This window comes from Nicotiana attenuata, chromosome 4 (genome assembly GCF_001879085.1).
Source record: "Nicotiana attenuata strain UT chromosome 4, NIATTr2, whole genome shotgun sequence".
Lineage (NCBI taxonomy): Eukaryota > Viridiplantae > Streptophyta > Magnoliopsida > Solanales > Solanaceae > Nicotiana > Nicotiana attenuata.
In genome coordinates, this window is record NC_031992.1 from 6,987,201 (window position 1) to 7,012,926 (window position 25,726).

Below are 25,726 nucleotides of genomic sequence, written 5' to 3' on the forward strand. Positions count from 1 at the left end.
AACCACGGGATCATAAAGATCCAAAAAGCTCCACTATAACAATAAGAGGGTTACAAAAGTTCTCCAAATTGGCTACACAACAAGGGTCAAACGCGGAGCAACAAGAGCAACAACTAATCAATTGAAGAAAGAGTATAATCCACAAAAATGAAGCTGCTGTACGAGGCTCGAAATCAGATGCTACGAGCCTCCAAATTCGATCTTCACCGATCAAAGCCAAGACCATGCCTCAATCAAAATTTCAGTTCGATCCAACGGTTAACGAATCAGAAAACGTGATTTGAAGTTGGCTGGTCGGAATAAAAATCTGCAGGAAAACAAATACTTTTCTTCTCTCTTCTCTCTTATCAAAGCTCTCTCTAAACCACTCTTATGTGCTTAAGTCTTTCAAAGACTTGTATCAATGAGCATAGAATAATTCTCCAAGGTTGTCCTAGTTATAGATCATGAGTGGTGCTTTCTCTTAACGCCAAAACCCATCAAAATAGGAATAAACACCGAATCCAATTCCGAATAGGAATGGAAACCAAAAGAGAATAGGATTAGGCCATTGGGCCTTTGGCTGGACAACATGGGCATGAGCCCAACAATAAGGACAAAGCGTAGCTATCTTCATAGGTATTTTTTTGTGATTCTGTTGAATAATTTGGCTAATGGCAGCAGTGGCGGAGCCACCTTAGGTTAAGGGGTGTCAATTGACACTTCTTTGTCGGAAAATTATACTGTGTAGTTGGGTGAAAACTTTATTTTAGATGTAAATTTAACATGTGTTGGACCCCCTTAACTTCATGTGTTTACTTTTTTATATTTTAATACCCCTTAGTGAAATTCTTGGCTCCGCCGTTAAATGGCAGTACTCAACAATATTACTGATCGGAGTTCATGTTCACCTAGATTCACAAATAAGTATTTCAAAAGCTAAAAAAAAAAAAAAAACTACAGTAGTAAGTATAAGCACATAGATATATTTGTGTATAACAACTAGTCAACTATAGCACTCAACTCACTACATTTCCATAAATTATCCGCATGTCCTTTTTGACATAATAACCTACGTATCGAATTCACCAAAATATTATACGATTACAATTCCCCATTTATACAATTGATATCCGAGTAATCCACCCTTATACATATAATTGCATACATTACATTTCTTATTTCTATATCATTAAAATTGTTGATTAATATGCTCCAAAGTCTCTTAAATGGAACTGAGTTGTCTTCCTTGGTACATTTTCCGAGTGCCGTAGTCCCAATGTAAGTGACACATCCCCAGCCGGCTGAGACCCAAATGTGGCATTTGAATTAGCAACCAAATCAGCCGCGTCTGCCGCCGTGAAGTAGCGGTTGACGGTGGTTGAAACGTCGTGTGTGGCGGAGGATGCGGTGGCGGTATCATCTTGGAGCATCACTAGTTGGTTTCCCAAGGCGTACTGCCTATAATTTATGATGTTCTTTGAAAGGTCTCTTTCATTATCATTAAATTCGGATCTTACTGATAATGGCATTGTTGGTGTTGTTGTCGCCGATGTAGCCATGTTGCTAATCTTGTCGTGCATTGAAGTTTGTGCAGACAGTTGTTTTTCTTGCTCCTCCTCCTCTTCTTGATCTTGATCCGTTTCCTCTTCTTTTGTTTCTTGTTGGTACATCTCTTCCACCATAGGTTTCCACAACCGAACCCTTGCATTTATAAACCAATTTGATACCTGAAAATCGTAACAATTAGAGTTTGAGTTCTATGCATTGACAGTATAAATTTTTACGTTAAGAATTCAATGATAAGTCCATAAAATTTATAATTGATACAATGATATAGTAACATGTTAATTACATCGACAGTGTAAAAACTGTGAATGTATATAACAATTACAATGACCATATTAATAATTCACTTTTTAGCATTAATTAACAATTGAAAATATAACAAATACTTATAAGTTCTTTACCCCAAAAGCAACTTATGGAAAACAAAAAATCTTCCTAATAACTGAAAAAATCAAATATTGTGAACCATAATAAAAAAAGTAATTAAAATGGATCGGAGGGAGTAACTTTTATCACTGAGTTGAGGGGATCTAATTAATAGAGTGGATGAAGTCATAAATGCTAACTACTGCACTCAATTTGTTGAGGACACATTAATTACATGAGACCAAATTAATGCAAGAGTGACAGACTATATTTAAAAATCAAGTGCGAATGTCCTATGCTAAATGAAGGGTACTGTAAATCAGACAAAAGTGTTGGATCTATCGCTCTGCCAGATACTTGCAGTAAATCAGAGGAAATGTTGCATCTATTTGTCAAATAGCTGCCTTTTACCTTTCCATTCTCAAATAGAATTACTGTACTAGCTACAGTAGTTAGCAGCCAAAAATCATCACATCCTTACGCTTTAATTACACAGAGCTTCAATTAACACCAGTTAAGTCCTTTGATAATGGTGCATTTAATATGACCTGAAGTGTTTTCTTTATAAAACTTATTAAACTTTGTATTTTATTGCTTTAAATAGACAAATATCTTACCATTAATTGTGAATAGAATTATAAATCTACTATAAGTAGGTCACTGATGCAGCTACTAGGAGCACCACCTATCGTAGCTATAGGGAACAACATGGGGTGATCAGTGTATTAGTTAAAAGAAGGTGCAGAGAAGAAGCTCTTTGACAGACTAAGCTACTAGGGACAGGGGCGGGGCTAGAAGCTCGGCTACGAGTTCGACCAAACCCAATAGCTTTTACTTAAATATTATATTTATTATATTAAGAAATTCATTAAAGATATACCAATATTACGTTTTGAATCCATTTATTAGCACTTAAAGTCGCGTCGTCCTAAAATCTCAAATCCATAAAATTAAAATATTAGCTCCACCTCTAACGAGGGAGGGGCACCACCAAGAATTCATGTATGATGCAACCACGACAATAACAATGATCCATTAAAATTCCACAATTGGTGTTTGGGGAGGGTAGTTAGCAGACAGACCTTACCCCTACCCGATGGGGCAGAAAGACTATTTCTGATAGATCCTAGACCCAGGAAGGCGGAAAGAAAATGAGAAGAGACATATATCGTACCGTCAATAGAAACCATAAATCTAGTAGCAACATCATTAAAATCATAAAATAGATGACATGCAATAACAATAACCAGTGTCCGTCTAAGATCATCCCTATCAAACTAGCCTCACCCCCGGTACGACGTAGAAAAAAGCTCGACTACCTCCTAGCCTACAACCCTAATGCTCGACCCTCACACCTTCCTATCAAGGGTCATGTCCTTGGAAATCTGCAGCTTTGTCATGTCCTGCCTGATCACCTCTCCCCGATACTTATTAGGCCGCCCTTTACCTCTTCTCGTACCCGCCAAAACCAACCGCTCATACCTACTCACGGGAGCATCAGGGCTTCTCCTCCGTACGTGCCCAAACCATCTGAGTCTCGCTTTTCGCATTTTGTCATCCACATGGGTCACGCCCACCTTCTCCCAAATATCCTCATTCCTAATCTTATCTATCCTAGTGTGCCCGCACATCCACCTCAACATCCTCATCTCTGTTTCCTTCATCTTTTGGATATGAGTGTTCTTAACTGGCCAACACTTTACCCCATACAACATGGCCAATCTAATCACCGCTCTATAAAAGTTACCACAGAATATATTATATATTACTCCATCCGTTCCAATTTATGTGAACATGTTTGACTGTACACGGAGTTTATTTTTGGAATTTGTGGCCCTAAACATGTTAGAAAGGGGTCCAGAGTATTTGTGTTGTTATAAAAGCATATCGTTAAGGGTAGAATTAGAAGTTTAAGCTAAATTATTTTCAAATTTGAAAATGGGTGATTCTTTTAAAACGGACCAAAAAGGAAATAGATTCACTTAAACCGGAATGGAGGGAGTACAAGTTTACCTTAAAGAATAGTCCTAATTTAAACACGCGGCTTAATTATAAGACTCACTAGATAAGTTTAAATGCAGGATATTATCCTCATCCCTCTATATTAGGAAGTTAAGAATACAAGAACGGCAAGCATTCCGCTTCTAAAACAAGATTAAAGTGTCCTCTCGCATAAGAAGGCCTAGAATAACCGTCAATGAAGAATGTCATTAACAAATTAAGGGAGTCCTTTTCTTTTTTTCCACGGCTAAGTCTGCTCATGAATAATCCACTTGTGGCTGCTAATATGATCATCTCCAAAAAATTTGCCTTAATATGTGGTAGATCAACTATAAGAAGGATATATGTGTGGGGAGAAGACCCTCACTAAGTTACTGATAATTAATAATCTGATATTTTTTATATGTCTATAGTAATTAAAATGTAATTGTGAGTATTAATGTTGAATATATCTCTTAAAATTGCTAAATTAGAGTGTGAAAATGTCATTTCGTATAGTATAATGTATTGAGTTCAAATGGAGAGCCCGCGGAGGATGTTTTGTTGTTTTTAAATTTCCCTCCCCCTTTTGTTTTTGAATATTATGTACAAGATGTCAAGACATAAACGGATACAAAATCAACCAGGAAAATTCTATTGTGTAATATGAAGCATAAATAGTAGTAATATTATCTTTTGAAACCAAAAAAAAAAGGTACATTTGAGTTAGAGTGTTAATTAGGAGCATTGGAAGGCAGTAAAATTCATTTTGAAGTACTTAAGGTGATCTATAGATGTTGGATTGACACTCAAAGCTTTGATGTTTTATTTGAAGTAAATCTTTTAATAACACAAGAAGTTAACTATTGCCTCCGGTCCACAATAAGTGATCAATTTATTTTTTTATTTTGGTCCAAAATTAGTGTCCATTTATATAATCAAGAAAGAATTCAATTTGTTTTTACAAAATTACCCTTATGTACATATCCCTATAAAGTTTTCTTACTCCTCACATTAAATATTTAATTAAGGGTAGTTTAGTCATACTAGGTATTTTTGTATAAAATTTAGTATTTTCTTAATGGACGTGCCAAAAGCAAATTGGTGACCGGAGGGAGTATATAACTATTGAACCAAACACTTGAGAACCTCTATTTGTATGAATTTTAAAAAATACCTTTCTTGTCCCGAATGTGACATAAGATGAAGTACCTTTAGAAAACCACAAAGTACTCAAGCACTGAGCCTTAATGTTGCTATAATTTTACAGGTATCTCAGATATTACTCCAGATGATGACATATGTAAATAGTATTACTAATAATATACACAATCTTAAATCTGGTGGTATTGAATTTTCCAGAGGTTGCTGCTATCGTATGATCACATTATGCGTTCACACTCAACCATAGTTTTGGACTAAGTTAGAAAGTATAATATATTATTCCTACCCGAATTATTTTTCATAAACAAATATTTATTGTCACATCAAACATGCACGTCCTAACTACCTATTCAATAATGTTTTATAAGGACTAGGCTTTTGATGTAATTTATATTCGTTGTTTATAGCTATATTGTTGGTAAAGAAGTCAGTAAAACATTATTGAATAGTTAGTTATCTTATTATTCAGACAAATGTTAAAACTAGTTACTACTGCCAGAACTAGACGTGGAAAAGTTGCAAAGGCCTGCTGCTGTAAAATACAACGTAACACGAAAGCCTATATACCAAGTTAATTTCACGTACACGTAGAGCTACTGAAACTTACCCACCATAACAGTAAATTATTAAAATTTAAGCACATTAAAGTAACATATGTAACTTTACCCACTATAGTTACGTTTTTGTTTTCCAACATTAATTTTATTTACATTCCTATCTTGATGGATTAAGGCACTCGCAAATAAGTTTTTCTTTATAAAGGAAGACAAATAAGTAGTTATCAAACTAATTAGAAAGCAAAATGAATATTCATAGGCTCAATAAAAAAACAAAAACAAAAAAAAAGAAGAGCTTTGATCATCTCTGATCAAAGGTATCCTACGGTCTGTCATCCTACTCCCCTACAAAATCTTCTTAAAATAGTAGCAGGAAGAATGCACTGAAAAACTGGTTTAAAAAGGTCAAAATAGTAGTAGTACTACTTAAATAGAAAAATGTATCTTCTACTTTACGCATATAAGGTGCAACCTCACCAAATTCATTTCTTTTACTTTTTTCTATCATCTACCTTTACCAGCCCCAAGGATTAAAAATCACGAAGGAAGAAAACACTGGGTTTAAGAAAGGGTTTAATTTAAAGTAGAAGAGGATTCAGGATTTAAATTTAATGAGTTCAACTTTATATAAAAATTTCTTATAATAATAATGTTATGAGTTCAGATCTAATATTTGTTAGAATTTTAATAGGTATATATATATATACATATACTATGTCGAAAGTTTTGATATCAGATGAACTCATATATATAACTAATTAACTACATTCGCCTCTAACTTAAAGTGTAAAAACAATTTACACTATCAGATATCTTATAAGACAACTTGAAGTAACTATTCAAACTAAGTGAAATTAATAACTTAGGGGTCGTTTGGTTACAATACGGTTTATACTGGGATAAGTTATGCTGGAATTAATTATGTTGAAATTAGTTATCCTGGTATTGTTTTTTATTCATTGTTTGGTATGTTGTATTAAAATGACAACTGCATAATTTCTAAGAAGAAGGTATAAGTTATCCCGGCACTAATTACCCCACCCCCTACAAGGTATACAGGGGCGGATCTAGGGGGGCGCAAGGGTGTTCACCCGAACACCCTTCGTCGAAAAATTACACTGTATATGTAAGGCAAAATCTGTGTTTTACCTCTATATATTAAGTTTTGAACACCCTTAACACAATCCAAAAGTGTGGTTTAGTGGTCAAGGGTGTTCAAAATCTACATAAGGTCATGGGTTCAATTCCCACTAGCTACAAAAGAAATTTTTTGAACCCCCTTCGTGGAGATCCTGCCTCTGCCACTGAAGGTATAAGTTATCCCGGTACTAATTTTAGTCTCGCTATAACTTATACCAGATTTGCTAACCAAACAAAGTATTAAGGTGATATTAAATTTTTATACCGGCACTATATCTACATTTAGCTCATACCAAACGGCCCTTAAAGTGAAAAATATTATAGTATTCCTTATAAGTAAAAAAAAAAAATAAAGATAACGGATCGAGGACATGCGCCAAGGGAAAAGGTACCGCAGATAAATGACTACAACAACAAAGATGAGTTATCCTTTTCAAGAGATATGACGACAGCATCTGATATATAGTAGTAATAGATCGAGAAAAAGATGTAATGAGTACCTGATTTTTGGATAAACCAGTCTGCCTAGACAACAAATGCTTGTCTGCTTCACTTGGATACCTGAATACACAAAGGTGTAAAAAGCAAAGGCTTATAATGACATCACTTTCTTCCCATTTCATAATCCGACAACAATCCTCAATACAATTCTTGCATGGCAAATGATCATATCTTATGCTCTGTCTGCACTATTCCATATATAAGATTCCAATGCATCTCTTCCTAAAAATTCTATATTCACCGATTCACCCACCAACCATGTCTAAATTTATGTGCTCGAACTCTCCAAATATAATATTTTTGAAGGATTCAATATAGGCGGTGATAGAATCACATTCAACCAAGGGGTGTAGATCGACACCCTTTCGCTGAAAAGTTACACTATATTGCTAGATAATTTTTTTTTGTTTTATGAATATTTACTATATGTTGACTTCCCTTAACTTTTCAGTGTATCTATTTTTTTTTTATACTTTGACACCCCTTTGTGAAAATTTTGGCTCCACCACTGAATATATGTGCGGCAATATTCTAGAGAGTACGAGCAACATCGATCTCAAATGACATCCAATTTGCATATGTTTTCTTCTTAATTAAATGATATATTGTATGATGTAGATTATTGTTATAGATATATCAGAGCTGGCAAGAGGTTCTAGATTCAAATATTACTGTTACTAAAAAGTTTAAAATATTTTCAAATGTTATCCATGAAAAATAATTAGATATATACTTGAGAGGCGTGTTCAGATATAATATATTCAATTATTAAAAATGTACTCTCTCAAGCTACTTAAATATTTAGATGATGTGATCTCATTTAATCATGAATATTAGCACATAGTTATAGAAGTGATAAAGAATTTTTTTATATATATGATTGAAATTTTATACCGAAATGAGTAAAATTAATAATTTTTAACTCATTTTATACCTAAATGATATGAAATCACTTTAGAGATGTACTATCTAAAAGACATGTTTCTCCATGAAATGATCTCTAAAGAGCATTGTTTGTAATGTAACTGATCATTTTCTACTTGCCATTTGCTATTTTTTTCTTCCTTTGAAGATGTTTTTTTGTTATTCTTCCTTTTGGATTCGTCATTTGTGCTACAATAATGTGCATAAGAAAGAACAATAATAATTGAATCAAAGAAAGAAAACTTTTCAAAGATTAATAATAATTGAATCAAAGAAAGAAAACTTTATTGTTGGACAGAGAAACTCTTTTAGCAGGCATATTTTGACTAAACTATATTAAGAAAATATGGAACCACCTCATAAAACTCTTTAATAAATTACCTAAAAGAATAAGTGTTGAAAATTAAGGACAATTGGATCTCTTTTCTTATTGTATGGAGTAGTTCTAAAATAGAGGACTGTGAATATTAGTACTAATTACTTGTACAAGTGCTTGACAAAAAGTGTGCTATGAGTATGCATAAATTTGAGGCATAGGCAAAGTCATATGAAATCTTCCCTTTCTCTCCTGACAAAATAAAAGATACGCATTTGGTAATTGAGGGGCCGGAGACTTTCTGATTTTTCCTCAACAACCCAAAATGAAGGAAGAAATGGGAATATATATGCACATAAAAGGCCTAGAGATGTGTCATGTGTGACGAAAGATTTAACTTATATACGGTAACAATGTAACTTTTTTTTTTATATTACAAGTGTTTTTAACTTCTTGTAGGAAGTTAGCTACTTCATTTTCCGATTTACTAATCCCAATTACTATGGTGAGTATATATTTATTATCTTTTAAGAGACTTGACAGTGTAAAGGTTCAGAATAATAAGGGCATCCCGGTGCACAAAGAATTCCGCGTTCACGCAGTATCTAGGGAAGGGTCGCACCCCAAAATGGTGTGAGGTAGGCAGCCAGAGGCGGATGTAGTGTTCTACCGACGGGTTCAATTGAACTCATAGCTTTCGACACAGTAAGAATTTGTATGTAGATATTCATTAAAATTAAAAAAAATTACATGGATCCGCCTCTATAGGCAGCCTATTCTTATACAAGCATAGTGACTGATTCTAACACTTGAACCGTTGACCAATAGGTCACACGGGGATAACTTGACTATTGCTCCAAGACTCCCCTTACTCGAGGTTCAGAATACTAAATATGCAATTTTTTGTGAACCTTTACGCAGTGTGCATGTGATACGTAGCAGAGTATACTGTCTGCAGCAGGCACCAAATAGAAAGCAGAAAGAAAAGGAGAAAGAAAGATAGAGAGAGCGAGAGTGGAGAACGTACGGGTGAAGAAAATGCTCAAAAAGCCATGCCCTTAAAACATTAACAGATCGTTCAGGCAACCCTCTTTGCGGCCTCCAAGCATCAGAATCCAACACTCCCATTTGGTGAAGTGCCTTTTGCTGCCTCAACTTTTGGTCTAGCATCTTCAACCTCGGCGTCTCTCCTTTCGTCAACCCACCACTTCCTGTCACATCTTTCTCCCCAAGATACTTACATGTCTGCCTCAGCTGAGCTACAATGGCATCTTTTATACACCTAAAATGCCGCGACATCGCCTTCTGTGCTAACGCCGTGTACGGCGCTGCTGCACCATATCCGATCATTGAATCAAATGAGTTCACCATTGCCTGCATTTGCTCACAGTAACGCGTGTATCTTGCATCTACCTGTTAAGAATAATATTAGTACCCCCAATTTTTTTTTTAATTATATCAAACACATGGTGTGCAATTGTGCATAGATCTGAAAAAAAGCCTAAATGATGGAATATGCGTAGCACGAAGCATCCTTGTGTTGGACTTTTCCAGCAAAAGATCAAAGCCGCGGCTTCACATTTTGTTATAAAATTAATTTACTGACATCTTCTTAGTACTACAGGGAATTTAATGAACGTGGGGAGCAATTGATATTGTGTGGCTTGTTGTCGGATAGTGGATTATTTAAACAGATTTTTCAAGATTTTAGCACTGTACTATTTCCTAAAATGACACTTTAACAAAGGTTAAGCATAATAGGAAACCATCATTGTAGCAAAATTAAACACTGTTGGCCTCAATAATTCACGATTATATATATAAAAAGACCTCAATCTGGAAGAAAGAATCAAGAAATGGTCCCAAACGTAGCAGTTGATAAATCATTAGCTTCTTTTAATAACAAAAATTATATTAACGATTTTTCCTAATAGCTTCCTAAATACTAATTAAACTACAACCTATAATGGGGGCATGTCGTTCGTTGCTCGACATGTACCCTTCCCTTATGGTAAATCGTGTTAAGTGACACGTAAAAAGTGCAACAATAATAATTAAAACGTAATTAGAGGTAAGGTGTAGTACAAATCCTATATTAATCTAATGTCATTATTAGTTGCTAATGACTAATGTCATTAGGTAATCAGCTTTTGTCTATTTTTGAAAATGGACCCTTTAACAAGCTAGTTTTTGACGTTTTACTAACAAGAAAAAAAGAAAGGGATAAATTATAAAGAAGTTACATGCCTCATCTAGCATAGATAACAGCTTGATTTTTCTCCTTTGATATTCAGATCTTTCAGCAGCCGACAATGGAGGATGGTCTTTTGAGGAACCACGATCTTCGCTTTCGGCATTGGAATTAGGGTTTTCATCTTCATATTTTTTTACCCTTTGGTTCTTGAAATTTCCCCTCCCAACACAGCAAAATTCTTCGAGTAATTCTTGAGCAGCTTTTACATATCTTGAATTTCTGAGAACATTTGTCATTCTAGGAGATGCTGTTGCATATCCAACATGAACTTGATGATTACTGTGAGGAGTAGTTACTACTCCTGAATGTAACAGTTGATGGTGGTTGTTGTTGTTATTAATCGCTCCGAATAATCCTTGATTGTTGTTCAAGTAAATTCCTCCATTTCCAATCCTCAAATCCTCCAGTTTTGCAGCTGCTTCAAAATTCCTTGAAAGTGACAAAGATAGACCTTGACCATCTACTACCCTCCCAATTCTTGTGGAATTGTCTTCTCCACTACTACTTCCTGTTGAAGACATAATTACGGTATCAGAGCTAGCAGAAGTCTGAGTTCGAGTTTCACCATCACCCTTTATTAAAAAGAATTCTGAATCATGTGAGAGGCGTGTTGAAGATATAATTATTTACCTGGAACCCATGTGAACTGAGATGGAGGTTCCACAGCTGCGGAATTAAGCAAGTGAAATCCTTGATGATGAAGAAGACTGTTAGTGTCTGCTGAGTTGGGAAGTAACATGTGAAGTGAAGACGATGAGCGAGGTGGAGATGACGCTTTAATATGAGAATTCATGAGTGGCAGCTGCATGAAAATTGTTGGTGTTTCAATTAGCCATAAAAGAGAAGAAAAAACCCTTCTACTGTATAAAAAGAGTTGAAGTACGCCAGTGACAGTCAAGGTCAGTATTTGATGAGTACATAGTCATAGCTAATTAATGATTACCGGTTAATTACCTCAACTTCGTTTATTGATGGTGGAAGCTGCTGCTGCTGCTGCTCCTTTTGTGGCCAAGGTCGATAATTACTTGATTGGATCTGATCATCCAAGATTTCCGTGGCGGCTTTCCGCCACGCAGACGGGTAACTGATAATCTCAGTCAACATACCTCCGCCGTCATAAACCGCACCTGGCGGCTCTTCTACTTGCTGTGGCGGTGGCGGAAGTGGCTCAAAGCCTTGTATTCTTAACATGTCCTCATGCTTCGTCGCAGATCTCTCATATACACTTGAGAAATTGTAAAATCCTTGTTGAAAACTTTGGGACATCGAATTTTCCTTTTGACGAATTAAGTTCTCAACGAAGGTATACTAAGCTTGTAACTTCTGCTTATGTATTAAAAGAATTATTTGAGTCCGTTCATATGGTTTTATCTCATCTATATATCAATAGATGAGCTTGTTTGAGAGTTGAGACCAGACCATTTCTTGTCTTGAAGCTGCTCAAGTTAAAAAAAAAAAAGATAGAATATTGTAAGATTTATCAGTACAAAAAAAGGTCAAAATTAGAAGGAAAATGAACCAAAAAACAAGCATAAACCGTTCAACAAATAACATATATGAGGAGTTGAAGGTATGTGAAATAATCTTTCTTCACACCCAGTTGATTTGGTTGATAATAGATAAATTGAAGTAGAATAAATACCTATAAAAGATAGTAGAATTGGATTACTGGACTTCAGCCTTCAGTAAAATTCAAGATATTTTTTCTATGTGCAAATCTTGTAAGGGTTTGTTCTTTGTTGTTGGATATAGGAATCTCCTTTAATGGAAACTAAGTATTATTTCTCAATCAAATAAGAAACAAAGACAGAAGAAGAGAATGGGTCGCCTTCTCTCTTTCTCATCACTATCACCTCCCTTCGCTTTCACCTAAACTTTTTTATATCTAAGATATATAATATAGTATAATATAATTACCAACTTATCATTTGTATATGTGCTTTTAAAGTATAAAAAATGTAAAAGAAACAAGTGGTAGTGAAAGTCACTGATGATAAAGGTTGAAATTTTGTTATCCTATGAAAAGCACTACTTCCATAGTTCAAGGCTTTGTTATACCACTTCTTTTAATTGTTTTTACTAATATATATAAATATATATCTTTCCTTTTTTTCTATAATTAATGGGAAGTCTCCTTTATAAGGCACGCACACAAGGTAAGCATACATTAGTTTAATTTTTAAATGGTTTTTAACCTTACAAAAAGGTCTAGTGATATAAACACCACTTTTGGTGACACAAGTTAAGCGTATCTTTGTTTGTTTATTGTTTCCCTTTTTGAAAATTTTGATGGTTCTTCAATTTTTAAATCCTTCTTCGTACACCATTGAGAGGTTGGTTCTTAATAATGATGATATGAAATTACAATTAATGATCTATGCGTTTAATTGAACTAATATCTACTACTTAATTGGGCAATATTCATTCCTCGTTAGAAATTCAATTTTTCTGGTGCGTCAATAAGTTCTTTGTTTAATTTTACTTAAAAATATTTTTAGGGCAGAGGGAAGGGTGGTAGGATCTGAATATAGGGAGAAGAGAAGGGAAAGATTCATGGACTCAAATCTTACACCGCTAATATGCAAAAATAAATAATTCGAGTTACTATTGCATCCCTCTATAGTTAAGTGAAGAAATGACCATCTTCTATGACTAGTTACAATTTGATTATATAGAAGAAAGTGTCTTTACAAAGATATCCTATATGTTTTATTTACTGATTTTGTGCCTTATACGTTACCGATCTTCTGTGTCTTTACAAAAATATTCTATATGTTTTATTTATTGATCTTGTGCGTTATACGCTATCGATCTACTGTAAAAAGGGTCATATAACTAAAGGAACATTAGTAATGGACCATAAAATTGATCTTCCTGCTCTAAATTCCTATGCGGATTTCATTCTAAACACTTTTACTTTTTGTTCCTTTCCCATTTGTAAGGAGAAAAAGTGAAGTTTATAATTAAGCAGGCAGCAAGAGCAAGCAGAAAATGCAAACAAGTGTAATTCTCCTTTACTCAGAGTGTAGGCTCTTGAGTGGAAAAGAATGTCGGCTTCTTTTTAATTTTTAAAGGAAAAAGGAAAATAAACCACTATCAGTCTATCCTAACTTCTAACATTATTATTCCAAGCAAGCAAGAAAATTAATGTCATCAAGAAGTCAATCATAGCTGGTTTACTGCATTCTTAAAAGGCAAATTAAAGCACTTTCAAAAACCAGCAGTGAGCATAAAAGGTTGTGCACAAACACTAGTTGTCAAAGTAACAGCCACGTAACAGTAGTACGAGTGATAGGTCGTGGTAGAGCGGTAAGTACTCTTTCATCTTTTATCAAAAGTTTCGGATTTGAACCGTAAATATGAAGTCGTATTTATTATGTAATGCTTTACCCTCGAATGTGAAGCTTCTCGACGCGAATCCCGACATAATCAGACTCCAATGCGAATCCAGACATTGAGCGAAAAACAAAATAAAAGCAGAAGGGATAGTAGTAGTAATTTTCATACGAAAGGGACCACTCTTTTGGTGTCGGAGAATGCCATGAGGTGTTCTTTCCGACTGATCAGATGAAGCTACAACTGTTGCCTCTCTCTGATCTAAATTATTATGAGCCTCTTTGTGGGGGACTACTTTTATTTCTTATTTTTTTTATTTCTTGAAAAAAGTTGTGTAGATGGTGACATCCACCATCATCTTATCGTGCCCAAGTTTTAGAATTTAATTTGATAGGAAGTAGTTCTATGTTTGTCTTAACATATAATAATTTTCATAGGGTTGTCGATCATTAGAAAAGTTTCACCAACGAAAATATCATGAAATTCGTGGATTATTATCTCACCACACGTGATATCGGCCAATGGAAAAAGAAATTTTATAAAAGCGTTTAAAAAAATTGTCACTCGTCAAGGAAAAGAAAAAAAAAAAAGACTTGGTCACTCAATGAATCTGTCAAACGTTACTTTCTCTGGTCGAAATTAGTATTAAACCCTAATGTATGCAACTTCACTCTATCTATCCCACCTAATGCTCTCATCTCCTTCATTTTCTTATTAATCTGATAGTATTTCCAATCCGACGCATTTAAAGATTTTAGTAAATTTTTTTCCTTTGGAGAGCAAATTTAAAATTTAAATTTGATGATTTCGGCTTTCAAGAGTTCTAGAACTGAATATATTTTGCTTTTGAAAATTATGAGTTTAGATTTAATATTTGTTAAAATTTTATTAATTTATTCACATATAGTAAGATTTAATATGGTTGAACCCGCTGTTGAAAGGTTTCATCCGCCATGATCTTTAGCCATGGTCTCATCAGACAGCCACACATAATAGGGATCAAAATATACTCCATATTATAAACGTTTACTAAGTTTTGAGCCAAAAATTCATTCATTAAATGAATTTCTTTATTTTAGTGAAACACTATATACATGTTTTAAGAAATGTGAATTGGTTTAAATCATATGCGAAAATCTAGATTTCCCTTTCAAATAAGCTGCAGTTGGTTCATTTTCTGAGTACGTCCCAGGATTCATTTTCCCCTATTTAAACATCCTTTTACGCACATATAGACGAAAAGACAATAAATATAAACAAAGAAACCCATTATTGGGATTAAGCAGTTGAAATTTTCTGTGTCCTTAACACACTTGAGTCAGCACATAATTAAAAAAAAAAATCTAATACAAGGCAAAATCTAGGCATTCTATAATCGAACAACTTGTCTCAGTAACCATTGGTTTGGCAACCACGAGAGTTGGTAAAGGGGGTCCATTTGGATTTTCATTTCTCTACGTCGTGTAATGATATGATTGGATTCTTTTATTGTATTTTAAATGACAATTTAACTGCACACCAACATTCTCATGTCATGTCTTATAGTTAATTATGTTTAAAATAATTGAAATTCAATACTTTAAAAAGCATACCAGCTTGTCATGAGAGTTCGATTTCATCAGTCTAAGAATAATTATTAACGAATAACGAGTTACTCGTGTTTTAGAACTAGTAAGTTAGGTAAGAAATGAGAAACAATGCAACAGTTTTATTTGATAAATCATGGAAAAAACTATGTTAAAATGTAACATTAAAATGATTTCAATTCAAGGCAAGATTGAATTCTTATGTTGCTCAAGTAAAGGTTAGTTTTGAAGACTGACAAAGGAACTCAGACATGAACCAAGTTCATCCCAGTAGAGCACATATATGGATAAACTTAAGCATGTGAGATGCACGTGAAGAAGATAAACCTAACTTGACAGAAGTGATATCTCCTGATCCTGATCGAAAAGGTTGCATATTGGATAAGGAGAAGGACTCCTTACTCAAAGAGAACACAGTTTAAGAAAGGGAAGGAGTTAGAGGTTGAGATCAACTAGAACTCTTCCACCAACGAAGAGTAGCATCAGAATTCTAGTCAATCTCTATTTACTAAATCTATAAATATCAGTGTTGTTCTCTTTTACAGGTGACGCACATAAGCAGAAGTTAAACGTGAATTGAGAGCAAAATAGCAAGGCAATTTTGCAAGCAGTTCGTGTGTGATTCAAGCGTGCAAACCTGAAGCTAATTGAACCAGATAGAAGAACCAGTTCCAAGTGTCTGTCTTTTATTCTAGTTCAATTGTAGTAGGTGGTTTCATATTGTACCTTTCAGCTTTATCTAGAAGCAATTGTATTAGGTACTCAGAGTTTTCAAGTTAGAGTTAACATGAAGTTGTCGCAACAGTTGAGGCTTTTTGCTACAATAGGATTAGAGTTAGTCCTAGGTTTACAAAAGAGTTTTTGTAAATGCTGTTTTTGGCTCAGTGATTTTACTGGAGAGTTTGGGAAAATCCTACTAGAAAGTGGTCGTGGTTTTTTCACCTTTTGAGCCAGGTATTTTCCACGTAAAATACTTTTGTTCTTTACTTTTCGCATTTACTATTTCTGTAATAGTAGGTTAAGGAACACTTAGAAGAACCAGGTCCTTCTATAAACAGCTTAAGCGAAAAATTGGTCACCACAGAAACCACCCCCCTTTTGTGTGGTATTGAAGTATAAAACATCAATTGGTATCAGAGCGGGTTATCCTTGAAGAGGCTAACACCTTAGGAACAGATCAAGATAAGTGTACCACCTAGGAACTGGGAAACAATCCACTGTAAGGCCTACACTCTTTAATGGCCAGTACTACTCCTGGTGGAAAAACAGGATGAGAGATCACATCATTGGAGAGGATTATGAGCTATGGGACATTATCACTGATGGTCCCCTGGCTTTTCTGAAGAAGAATGCTGAAGGAGTAGATATGCCAAAAACAAGAGCTGACTGCAATGCTGAGGACTTGAGGAAGTGGAAAAAGAATGCTAAGGCCAAGAAATGGCTTGTGTGTGGACTAGGTCCAGACGAGTACAAAGTTATACCACTGCCAAGGAAATTTGGGACACTTTGCAAGTGGCTCACGAAGGAACTCCTCAAGTGAAGATATCAAGAGGAACACTGCTGTATTCTCAGTATGAGAATTTCACCATGAAGGAGGGAGAAACCATCCAAGAGATGTATACAAGGTTCACAACACTTACAAATGAACTTAAGTCTCTTGGAAGGATTATCCTTGAAGAAGAAAATGTTGAGAAAATTTTGACAAGGGTTTTGCCAGTTACTTGGGAAAGAAAAATCACTGCTATTCAGGAATCAAAGAACATTGCCGCTCTCAAGTTGGACGAGCTAATTGGAAATCTCACTGCCTATGAACTTAGAAGGCAAACCATGAAGATGGATGCACCCAAGAAGGAAAGAAACCTGGCTCTCAGAATCACTGAAGGTGCAGATCTAGAGGAGGATGAGATGGCTATGATCACAAGGTATTTCAAGAAGTATCCAATGAGAGGAAAGGGTTCTTCAAGAGGTGAAACCTACAACAAACAAAGGGTTCCTAAAAAATAGACCAACGAGGGTTGCTACAAATGTGGTGAGACTGATCGCATCATCAAAAACTGTCCTCAGTGGGAAATTGAATGGAAGAAGGAAAGGGCTGAACGAAGAAACGGGAAGAAGGAACAGGTTCATTCGAAAAAGAACAAAGGATCAACAAAGGCTATGGTTGCTGCCTGGGGAGAAAGCTCAGATGAAGATTCAGAAGATGAAGATGGAGATGAACAAGCACTTCTGGGAATTGGAGAATCTGATGAGGAATCAGAGGTAAGTGTGATTCATCTCAAAGACAAGATTAAGTTTTTGTCTAAAGAAAGTCTATCTGAGTTACTTCTAGATTTTATTGATGAATCTGAGGTAATAAACAATGAAAAGGAACAACTGTCTAAGGAATGTATAATCTTGAAAGCTAAGTGCAAAAATCTAGAACTCAGGGCTAGTGAAAGTGAGAGTAAAAATGCTGAGTTGAAGAACCAGGTTCTTGAACTTGACACCATTGTGCTAGAGCTTAGATCTGAAAATTTAAAACTGAAATTAGGAACAGGTAAGAAGAAAGTTGATCACTCACATCTCACCTTAGAAGAAAATCTAGGAAAAATGAAAGATGAGTTGTACAAAAGAAATGAGCAGATAAGAGTCCTAAAGAAGATCTAAGCAAGGTTAAGCATGAGCTAGACACAACCTGTAAATGGAATAAGTCTTTCGATGCACTTTTATGGCTACAAGAAGATCATAGTAGCAATAAGAGAGGACTTGGCTACGCGACCCCTGCACCTAAGTGGGATCCCAAAAGAAAGTACCTCACACTTTCTGAGAACAAAATCAGCACATACTGTGGTAAGACTGGTCTCTACAAAAGTGAGTGTACGGCAAAAGAAAAAGCTAGTCAAAAGAATAAAGCATTTGTTCAAGGGAAAAATAGACTGCTAGGTTGGGCTAAAAAGAATTTAATTCACCCTTTTGCCTATTGAAAAGGACCCAAACTAGTTTGGGTTCCTAAGACTAACCCCTGATTTCCTTTTGCGGGTCCAAGTGAAGGGGAGCAGCCACATATGGTACATGAATAGTGGCTGCTCAAAGCTTATGACAGGAAACAAGAACCAGTTCCTTTCACTTGAGGACCTCAAAGGAGGTAATGTCTCCTTTGGAAATGGGAAGAAAGGTAGATCATTGGGTTGGAAAGGTAGGTAAGACTGATTCTCACTCTATTAAGAATGTCTCTTGATAGATGGCTTGAAGTATAGTCTGATCAGTGTATCACAATTGTGTGATAGAGGTAACTTGGTAGCATTCACCTCTACCAAATGTTTTGTGATTAATCTTACCATTGACAAGATTGTTTTGCACGTAAAAAGAGTAAACAATATATGCATTGTAGATTTGTCCACTCTTTCATAAAATGAACTCACTTGCTTAAGTGTGTTGGAAAATGATCCCCTCCTTTGGCACAAGAGACTTGGACATGCAAGTCTAATTCAACTCAACAAATTAGTCTCCAAGGATCTGGTGATAGGGCTGCCTAACATCAAGTTTAAGGAAGACAAAGTTTGTGAGGCTTGTGCAATGGGGAAGCAGGTAAGATCCTTTTTTAAAAGCAAGAAAGTGGTAAGTACCACCAGAACGATGGAACTGGTTCATATGGATCTCTGTGGTCCAATGAGAACATTAAGCAGAGGTGGTAAAAAATATGTGATGGTGCTTGTTGATGATTACTCTAGATTTACTTGGACATTGTTTTTAACATCTAAAGATGAAGCATTTGACATGTTTACTTCTTTTGTTAGAAAAACTCAGAAACAACTAGGTAATCAACTTGCATCAATTAGGTCTGATCATGGAACTGAATTTGAAAATGCTAAGTTTGCTGAATTTTGCGATAAGCATAGCATAGATCATAATTTTTCTGCCCCTAGAACTCCTCAGCAAAATGGAGTAGTTGAAAGAAACAATAGGACACTTGAAGATATGGCCAGGACTATGCTTCTTTCTAGTAAACTGCCCCATAGCTTCTGGGCAGAAGCTGTAAACACTGCATGTTACATCATTAATAGGTGCATGACTAGACCTCTTGTAGAGAAGACTCCCTATGTTACTTAAAAGGAGAAAACCAAATATATCCCATCTTAGGGCATTTGGATGTAAGTGCTTTGAGCACAACAACGGAAAGGACTCCCTAGGTAAGTTTGATCCCAGAAGTGATGAGGAGTATTTTGGGATATTCTTCACATAGTAAAAGCTTATAAAAGTGTAACAACAAAAAGAAACTATAGTGTGTAAGAAGAAAAAGTGTAACATAATGGTTTTTGAATGAAACAAACTTCTTAAGAGACAGGAACATGAAGATGAAGCTATTAGGCTGGTAAAAGGTTTAAATGAAATCACAGCCCAAGCTGAAGCTGCACCAGAAGAAGGAACATGTGATAGAACAGGTTCTTCTATCCAGGGCAACCTGACAGGGGGAACTGAACAAAAAAGAACTGAATCTAATTCCCCAATGGAACCTGTCCATGAGCCTGTTCCTCAGTAACAAAACATGGGAGAAACATCAAGCAAAAGCCAGTTGGTTGTAAAACCTTACAAGTATCAAAGTTCTCATCCCATTGAGAACATAATTACCGATCCAACCTCTGGAATCAAAACTAGATCGTCATTAAAGAATCTTTGTGCTTTTGATGCTTTCTTATCTCTTATTAGACCTAAAAATGTTGCTGAGGCTTTATCGGATGCGGACTGGGTAAATGCAATGCAAGATGAAGTCAATCAGTTTGAAAGAAGTCAGGTTTGGCATCTGGTTCCAAGACCCAAGGACAGATCAGTAATTGGCACTAAATGGGTGTTCAGAAACAAACTTGATGAAGATGGAACTGCTACAATTAAAAAGGCAAGGTTGGTGGTTCAAGGTTATAGCCAAGAGGAGGGCATAGACTATGATGAGTCCTTTGCTCCAGTTGCAAGGTTGGAAGCAATATGACTTCTCATAGCCTTTGCTGCATACATGGAATTTACTCTTCACCAGATGGATGTCAAGAGTGCCTTTCTCAATATCTACTTGAAGGAAGAAGTGTTTGTCAAGCAACCTCCAGGATTTGAAAGCAAGGAGTGTCCTGATCATATATACAGGCTTGACATGGCACTCTATGGACTCAAGCAGGCTCCTAGAGCATGGTATGAACGACTATCAAAATTTCTGTTTGAACATGGCTAAAAGAGAGGTAATATTGATAACATCTATTCTTGAGGGAAAAAGGTAAGATTTCTAGTAGTACAAATATGTTGATGACATAATTTTTGGGGCAACCACTGAAAACCTAAGTAAGGAATTTGCTAAACTAATAGGGAGTGAATTTGAAATGGTATGATGGGTGAGCTTAATTTCTTTTTAGCTTACAAATTAAACAAACTCAATGGAACCATGATCCATCAGCAGAATATGTAAAAGAGTTGCTCAAGAAGTTTAAAATGGACGAATCAAAGGAATAGACACTCCTATTGCAAACAGCCCAAAATTGGACATAGATGAACTGGTTCATCTGTTGATACAGAGTTGTATAGGGGTATGATTGGTTCACTTTTGTATCTTATTGCTAGCAGACCTGACGTTATTTTTAGTGTAGGGCTTTGTGCTTGATTTTAAGCAAATCCAAAGGAATCCCACTTGACTGCTGTCAAGAGAATATTGAGATACTTGAAAGGCACTACCGACCTTTGCCTTTGGTATCCTAAAGGTAGTAACTTTAACCTAGTAGGATATGTTGACGCTGACTAGCAAGGTTTCTTTGTGGACAGGAAGAGCACCTTAGGTATGGCACACTTTCTTGGTTCATGTCTTGTGTCGGGCTACTAAAAAGCAAAATTCGGTGGCCTTATCTACTGCTGAAGCTGAGTATGTTGTTGCTGCTTCTTGTTGTGCTCAATTGCTGTGGATCAAACAGCAGTTGATGGATTTTGGTATTGAAGTTGGTTGCGTCCCTATTTTTTATGATAACACTAGTGCTATTAGTATTACTAAGAACCCAGTTCATCATAAGAGAACTAAGCATATAGATGTTAGACACCATTTTTTAAGGGACAACTATGAGAAAGGACTGATCACTATAGAATTTTGTGCTACTGATAAGCAGATTGCTGACATCTTTACAAAAGCACTGAGTGGAGAAGGCTTTGAAAGGAACACGTTAGAACTAGGGATGATTAAGATCACCTAATGGAACCAGTTCAGAATGCACAATGAAAAAAAAATGAAAAAAAAATTGGTTAGGAAATCTGGAACTTGTGTAAATATCTAGATTAATCTATGCTCAGTCTCATACTGTAGATAGTATACTCCTGTGCCATGTGTTGATATGACTCACTGATCTCTAACAAATTTTTTCTCTATTTTGGCAAATTGGGACATGATCAAGAGGATTCTTAGTAAAGAACCTGGTTCATCTAAATAACGAGGTATGTTTTCTACACTCTGCACAATTAGAAATATTAATATTTAATTCATGAGTAGAGTCCTACCTATGTTCAATAACTTCAACAAGCCTATCCTTTTAAGTTTGAACCAGTTCCGTTTCAACTAGACTCCTCACCGTATTAAAATGCCAGGATTCTAGGGAAGCTTAACTGCCCTTTCAACCTGAAATTTCAAGGTGATTAGACTTCTAGTTGACTACAAAAAGCTGTCGTTGCATATTAATTACCCTCTCCCTTTAAAATCCATCATCATCACCACTGCCACTCCCATAATTTTCAAAAACCGTCAAAAATCTTCTGCTTTCTCTTCTTTTCTCTTCAAAAACTCAAATTACAAACTTCTTCCAGAATTTAGAGAAAATGACCAACCCCCAAGATAGCCCCGGTACACCTCCACCACCTACCCCCTCCGATTCCTCCACCACTCCTCAACCCAGCACTACCCCTCAACCTAAGAGAAGGCGAGTAAAGATGCTTGCTCGAAAAACTGTGGCTACAGGTGTGCTTTCTAAGAAATTAAATGCACAGTTGAAGGCTAGTCAAACCAAAGATTCCCAAAATTTTGATGATTCTTTCAAGTCTGCGAGTGAGGGGGAAAGAACTGGGTCTTCTGATTCTGTGCAGGTAACATCTGTGCCAAGTCCCTCTACTGAGGTAATTTCTGATCTAGCTGAAAATTTGGAAAATCGATTTGTTTTGGTTGGGTCTGTTATGGATGTGGAAACGCCTGAGTCAAGAAGGAGAGGAGGTAAAAATAAAAGAGAAAAAGAAAAAGAGAGTGAGGGTGTGTGTAGTGATGTGAGGGGATAAGGGAAAGAAGTGGGTGATTCTTCACCCACCTCTGAAACAGTTAGAATGGCTATCTGTGAGCTGAGCCAGAAAAGTGGTAAAAGTAGCAAGAAAACAGGGGGAAGTGGTTCAGGGGAAGCTGCTGAAGGGCTAGTAAATCTCAGTATGCATACAGATGAACCTGGTTCATCTATTGAGGAGACCCTAGCAGATATTCTGAAGAAGGTTGGTGCCAGCTATAACCCCAAGAAAAGGAGAACTCCAACACCAAAAACTCCTAGCACTGCAAGAACAACCAATAAAAGGAAGGCTGCTTCTCCGACAACTACTGATATTCCTTTACCAAAAGGAAGGGCCACAAGGAGTAAGTTGAAGTAGAGAGAGGAGGAGTTGCAGAAAGCTATGGAAGAAAGTAAGAAGAAAAGAATGGACAAAGGGAAAGTAAAGGTGGCAGAGCCTGTTGAGGTTGTTGATACGGATGAGATGGACCCGGTCCATCAAGGTGGTGACTGTGGAGGTGGAGGTTTAGACCCCTAAGCCCAAAAAGACCAAGACTTCCTCAAAGAAGTTTTCATCTGTATCCAAGTCTGCTGAACCTTCTACTTTGGCTAAAAGGACAAGGTCTTCTGTGAAAGCCAAGCAAGTTAAGATTACTGAGGAGGAAGATTAGAGCGGTGAAGAAGAGGATGAATCCGATAATGAACAAGATAAGCTGGCCAAGTTTGGCAAACGAACCATCTTGAAGGGTAGACTTTTGAAGGACTTGGAGGAAGAAGGTATGGTTCTACTGCTTGAAAAGCTAGAGGTTCAGGGGTGGAAGGACATGGTCCTTCAGTTAGATAGTAAACTGGCCAGAAATGAGATGATTGAGTTCATGGCTAATGCAGAGGTCAAGGATGGAAAAGTTACCAGCTAGGTGAAAGGGGTTCAATTGTCTTTTGATGCAAAGGAGCTGGGTGAAATCCTTGGTATTCCTTCTGAAGGTTATGATGACTACACTAGGCAAAAATGTCCATGTCTGGACTCCCTTCCTACTGCCCTAGCCATTACTAGGAAGTTCTGTGATAACAAAGAAGTGAATGAGGCCAAGGTTGTGTATAAGAGTGAAATGAAGCCATCCCACAAGGTATTGTTTGAATTCATCAACAAGTGTATGCTGCCTAGGCAGGAAAGAAGGCACATTGCCAACTACATGGACTTGGTTTTGATGGAGTGTTTGGATAGTGGGCGGCAGATCAACCGGCCTGGTTTATGATCAAGCTACTTGATCGGGTTATCAATGGCTCCAAGGCCCATTCCACTCCTTATGGTTTCACTCACTACTGTTCTTTCCCATTGTAAGGTGCCACTGAAGAAGTGGGAGATGGCCACAAGCAAAGACCACTTTGTAATCAATACTTTGCTCGCTTGTGACTATGAGATTACTGCCACTCCCAATGAACTTGGTTCATCCAAAAAGACACCTGTCAATAGCAAGGTCAGAACTCTGTTGCAGGAGACTGAGGCTAAGGATGCTGAGATAGCAAGGCTGAAGGCTCGTTTGGCAGAGGTAGAATCTAAGAGAGATGCTCTCAGAACTAAGCTCACAAAGGAAAAGGAGAAGAATGTCTTCAAGACATGCTGCACCTTCTCCAAGCCAAAACCCGAACCCCCAGTTCTTCCAAGCCTTGATTTCCAAAGCCTAAATCTTGCCCAGACCTTTCAGTGACCCAGATTAGGGATTTTTCTTGTTTTAACTGTTTTTGTTTCTTTTTGTGGATTGTGGCAAATCATATTCCCTATCAATGAAGTTTGTTGCTATTGATACCCAATGTTTCCCTCATACGTTTCAAAATGCATATATACTTTCAAAATAGTGCATAAGCATCAACCAGTATTTTTCCGTAATTTTCCAGTAAATCTAAAAAAAAAAAGATTTTATTTCATTTATTCTAGCATTTTATTATTTAAATAATTACTAATTGCATCACAAATAGGTTTTATGATAATTTTATTGCTTAATTTATCATTTTATATTTATACTAAGCTTTAATTATTTCAGGAATGGCCATATGTACATGTTAGGTTTATAATTGCAATAACGTAGCAATAATGGCCCCATGTGTGTATAATTACCTTATTTCCCAAGAAAATAACCTTTTATATTCTTATAATACTAAGTAATTATTTTAAATAATTTTTAGGCATAAATGACATTCATCATTTATAAATTATTTTATAAAATTGTTTTATTAAGTTAATTGGGTATTTAAATAATAGCCCTTTTTCTTAATAAATTTCGGACTCCAGCCCAATTAAGCCCCAGCCCAATACCCTAATCTAACCCAAACCCAATAACCCAATTATTTTAAGCCGACCCAAAACCTGCTCTAATCGTAGCCGTTGATCTCTGAGATCAACGGTCCATGTTACCCCTTCCTTCTAACCCAACGACCCCCCAAAACCCTACTCACTCTCTCATTTGCGCTGCCTCTGAATCCTCTCCTCCTCTCTTCTCTCTCAGACACTCTCAAACCCTAGAGTGCCGTCACTAAAAAACACCCCCAAACCCCCTTCGATTCTTGACCAGATATGGGGTCATCTGGTGATTTATTGCCTTATCTAGCCTCTCACCTCTTCTGGTTGTTCGATTAGGTTGATTTATGAAAGAATCTCGAAGAGATTCAACTCAGATTTTGTTCAAAACCTTTTCATAAGCTACCTATGGCCATTTCCGTTTATGAGTACCATTATCTTCGTGTTTATGGCTCGAATCTATGCTTTTAAACCAAGTTTTCTTTCATCTTTGTCATTTTTTAAAGCCCTAATCTTA

The 25,726-nt window shown here is 36.2% G+C and overlaps 1 protein-coding gene across 1 annotated transcript; it reads right to left on the reverse strand.

Annotated features, from left to right (window-relative positions):
- Nucleotides 946–12,612, reverse strand: LOC109224908 (BEL1-like homeodomain protein 4). The gene is made up of 7 exons (XM_019389475.1): nt 12,393–12,612; nt 11,705–12,186; nt 11,381–11,552; nt 10,744–11,258; nt 9,524–9,909; nt 7,256–7,316; nt 946–1,709 (listed from the first exon to the last, which is right to left on the reverse strand). Exons 2-7 carry the CDS (start codon nt 12,014–12,016, stop codon nt 1,185–1,187), a joined length of 1,971 nt encoding a protein of 656 aa, XP_019245020.1. The 5' UTR covers nt 12,017–12,186; nt 12,393–12,612; the 3' UTR covers nt 946–1,184.

Excerpts from the sequence above, each read along its gene's own strand:
- LOC109224908 (XM_019389475.1), bottom strand. The coding sequence starts at position 12,016 with ATGTCCCAAAGTTTTCAACAAGGATTTTACAATTTCTCAAGTGTATAT. Across the intron at positions 11,553-11,704 it reads CATCAATAAACGAAGTTGAG|CTGCCACTCATGAATTCTCA; the intron begins GTAATTAACCGG and ends ATTTTCATGCAG. Across the intron at positions 11,259-11,380 it reads TCAGTTCACATGGGTTCCAG|GAAGTAGTAGTGGAGAAGAC; the intron begins GTAAATAATTAT and ends TGTCTTCAACAG.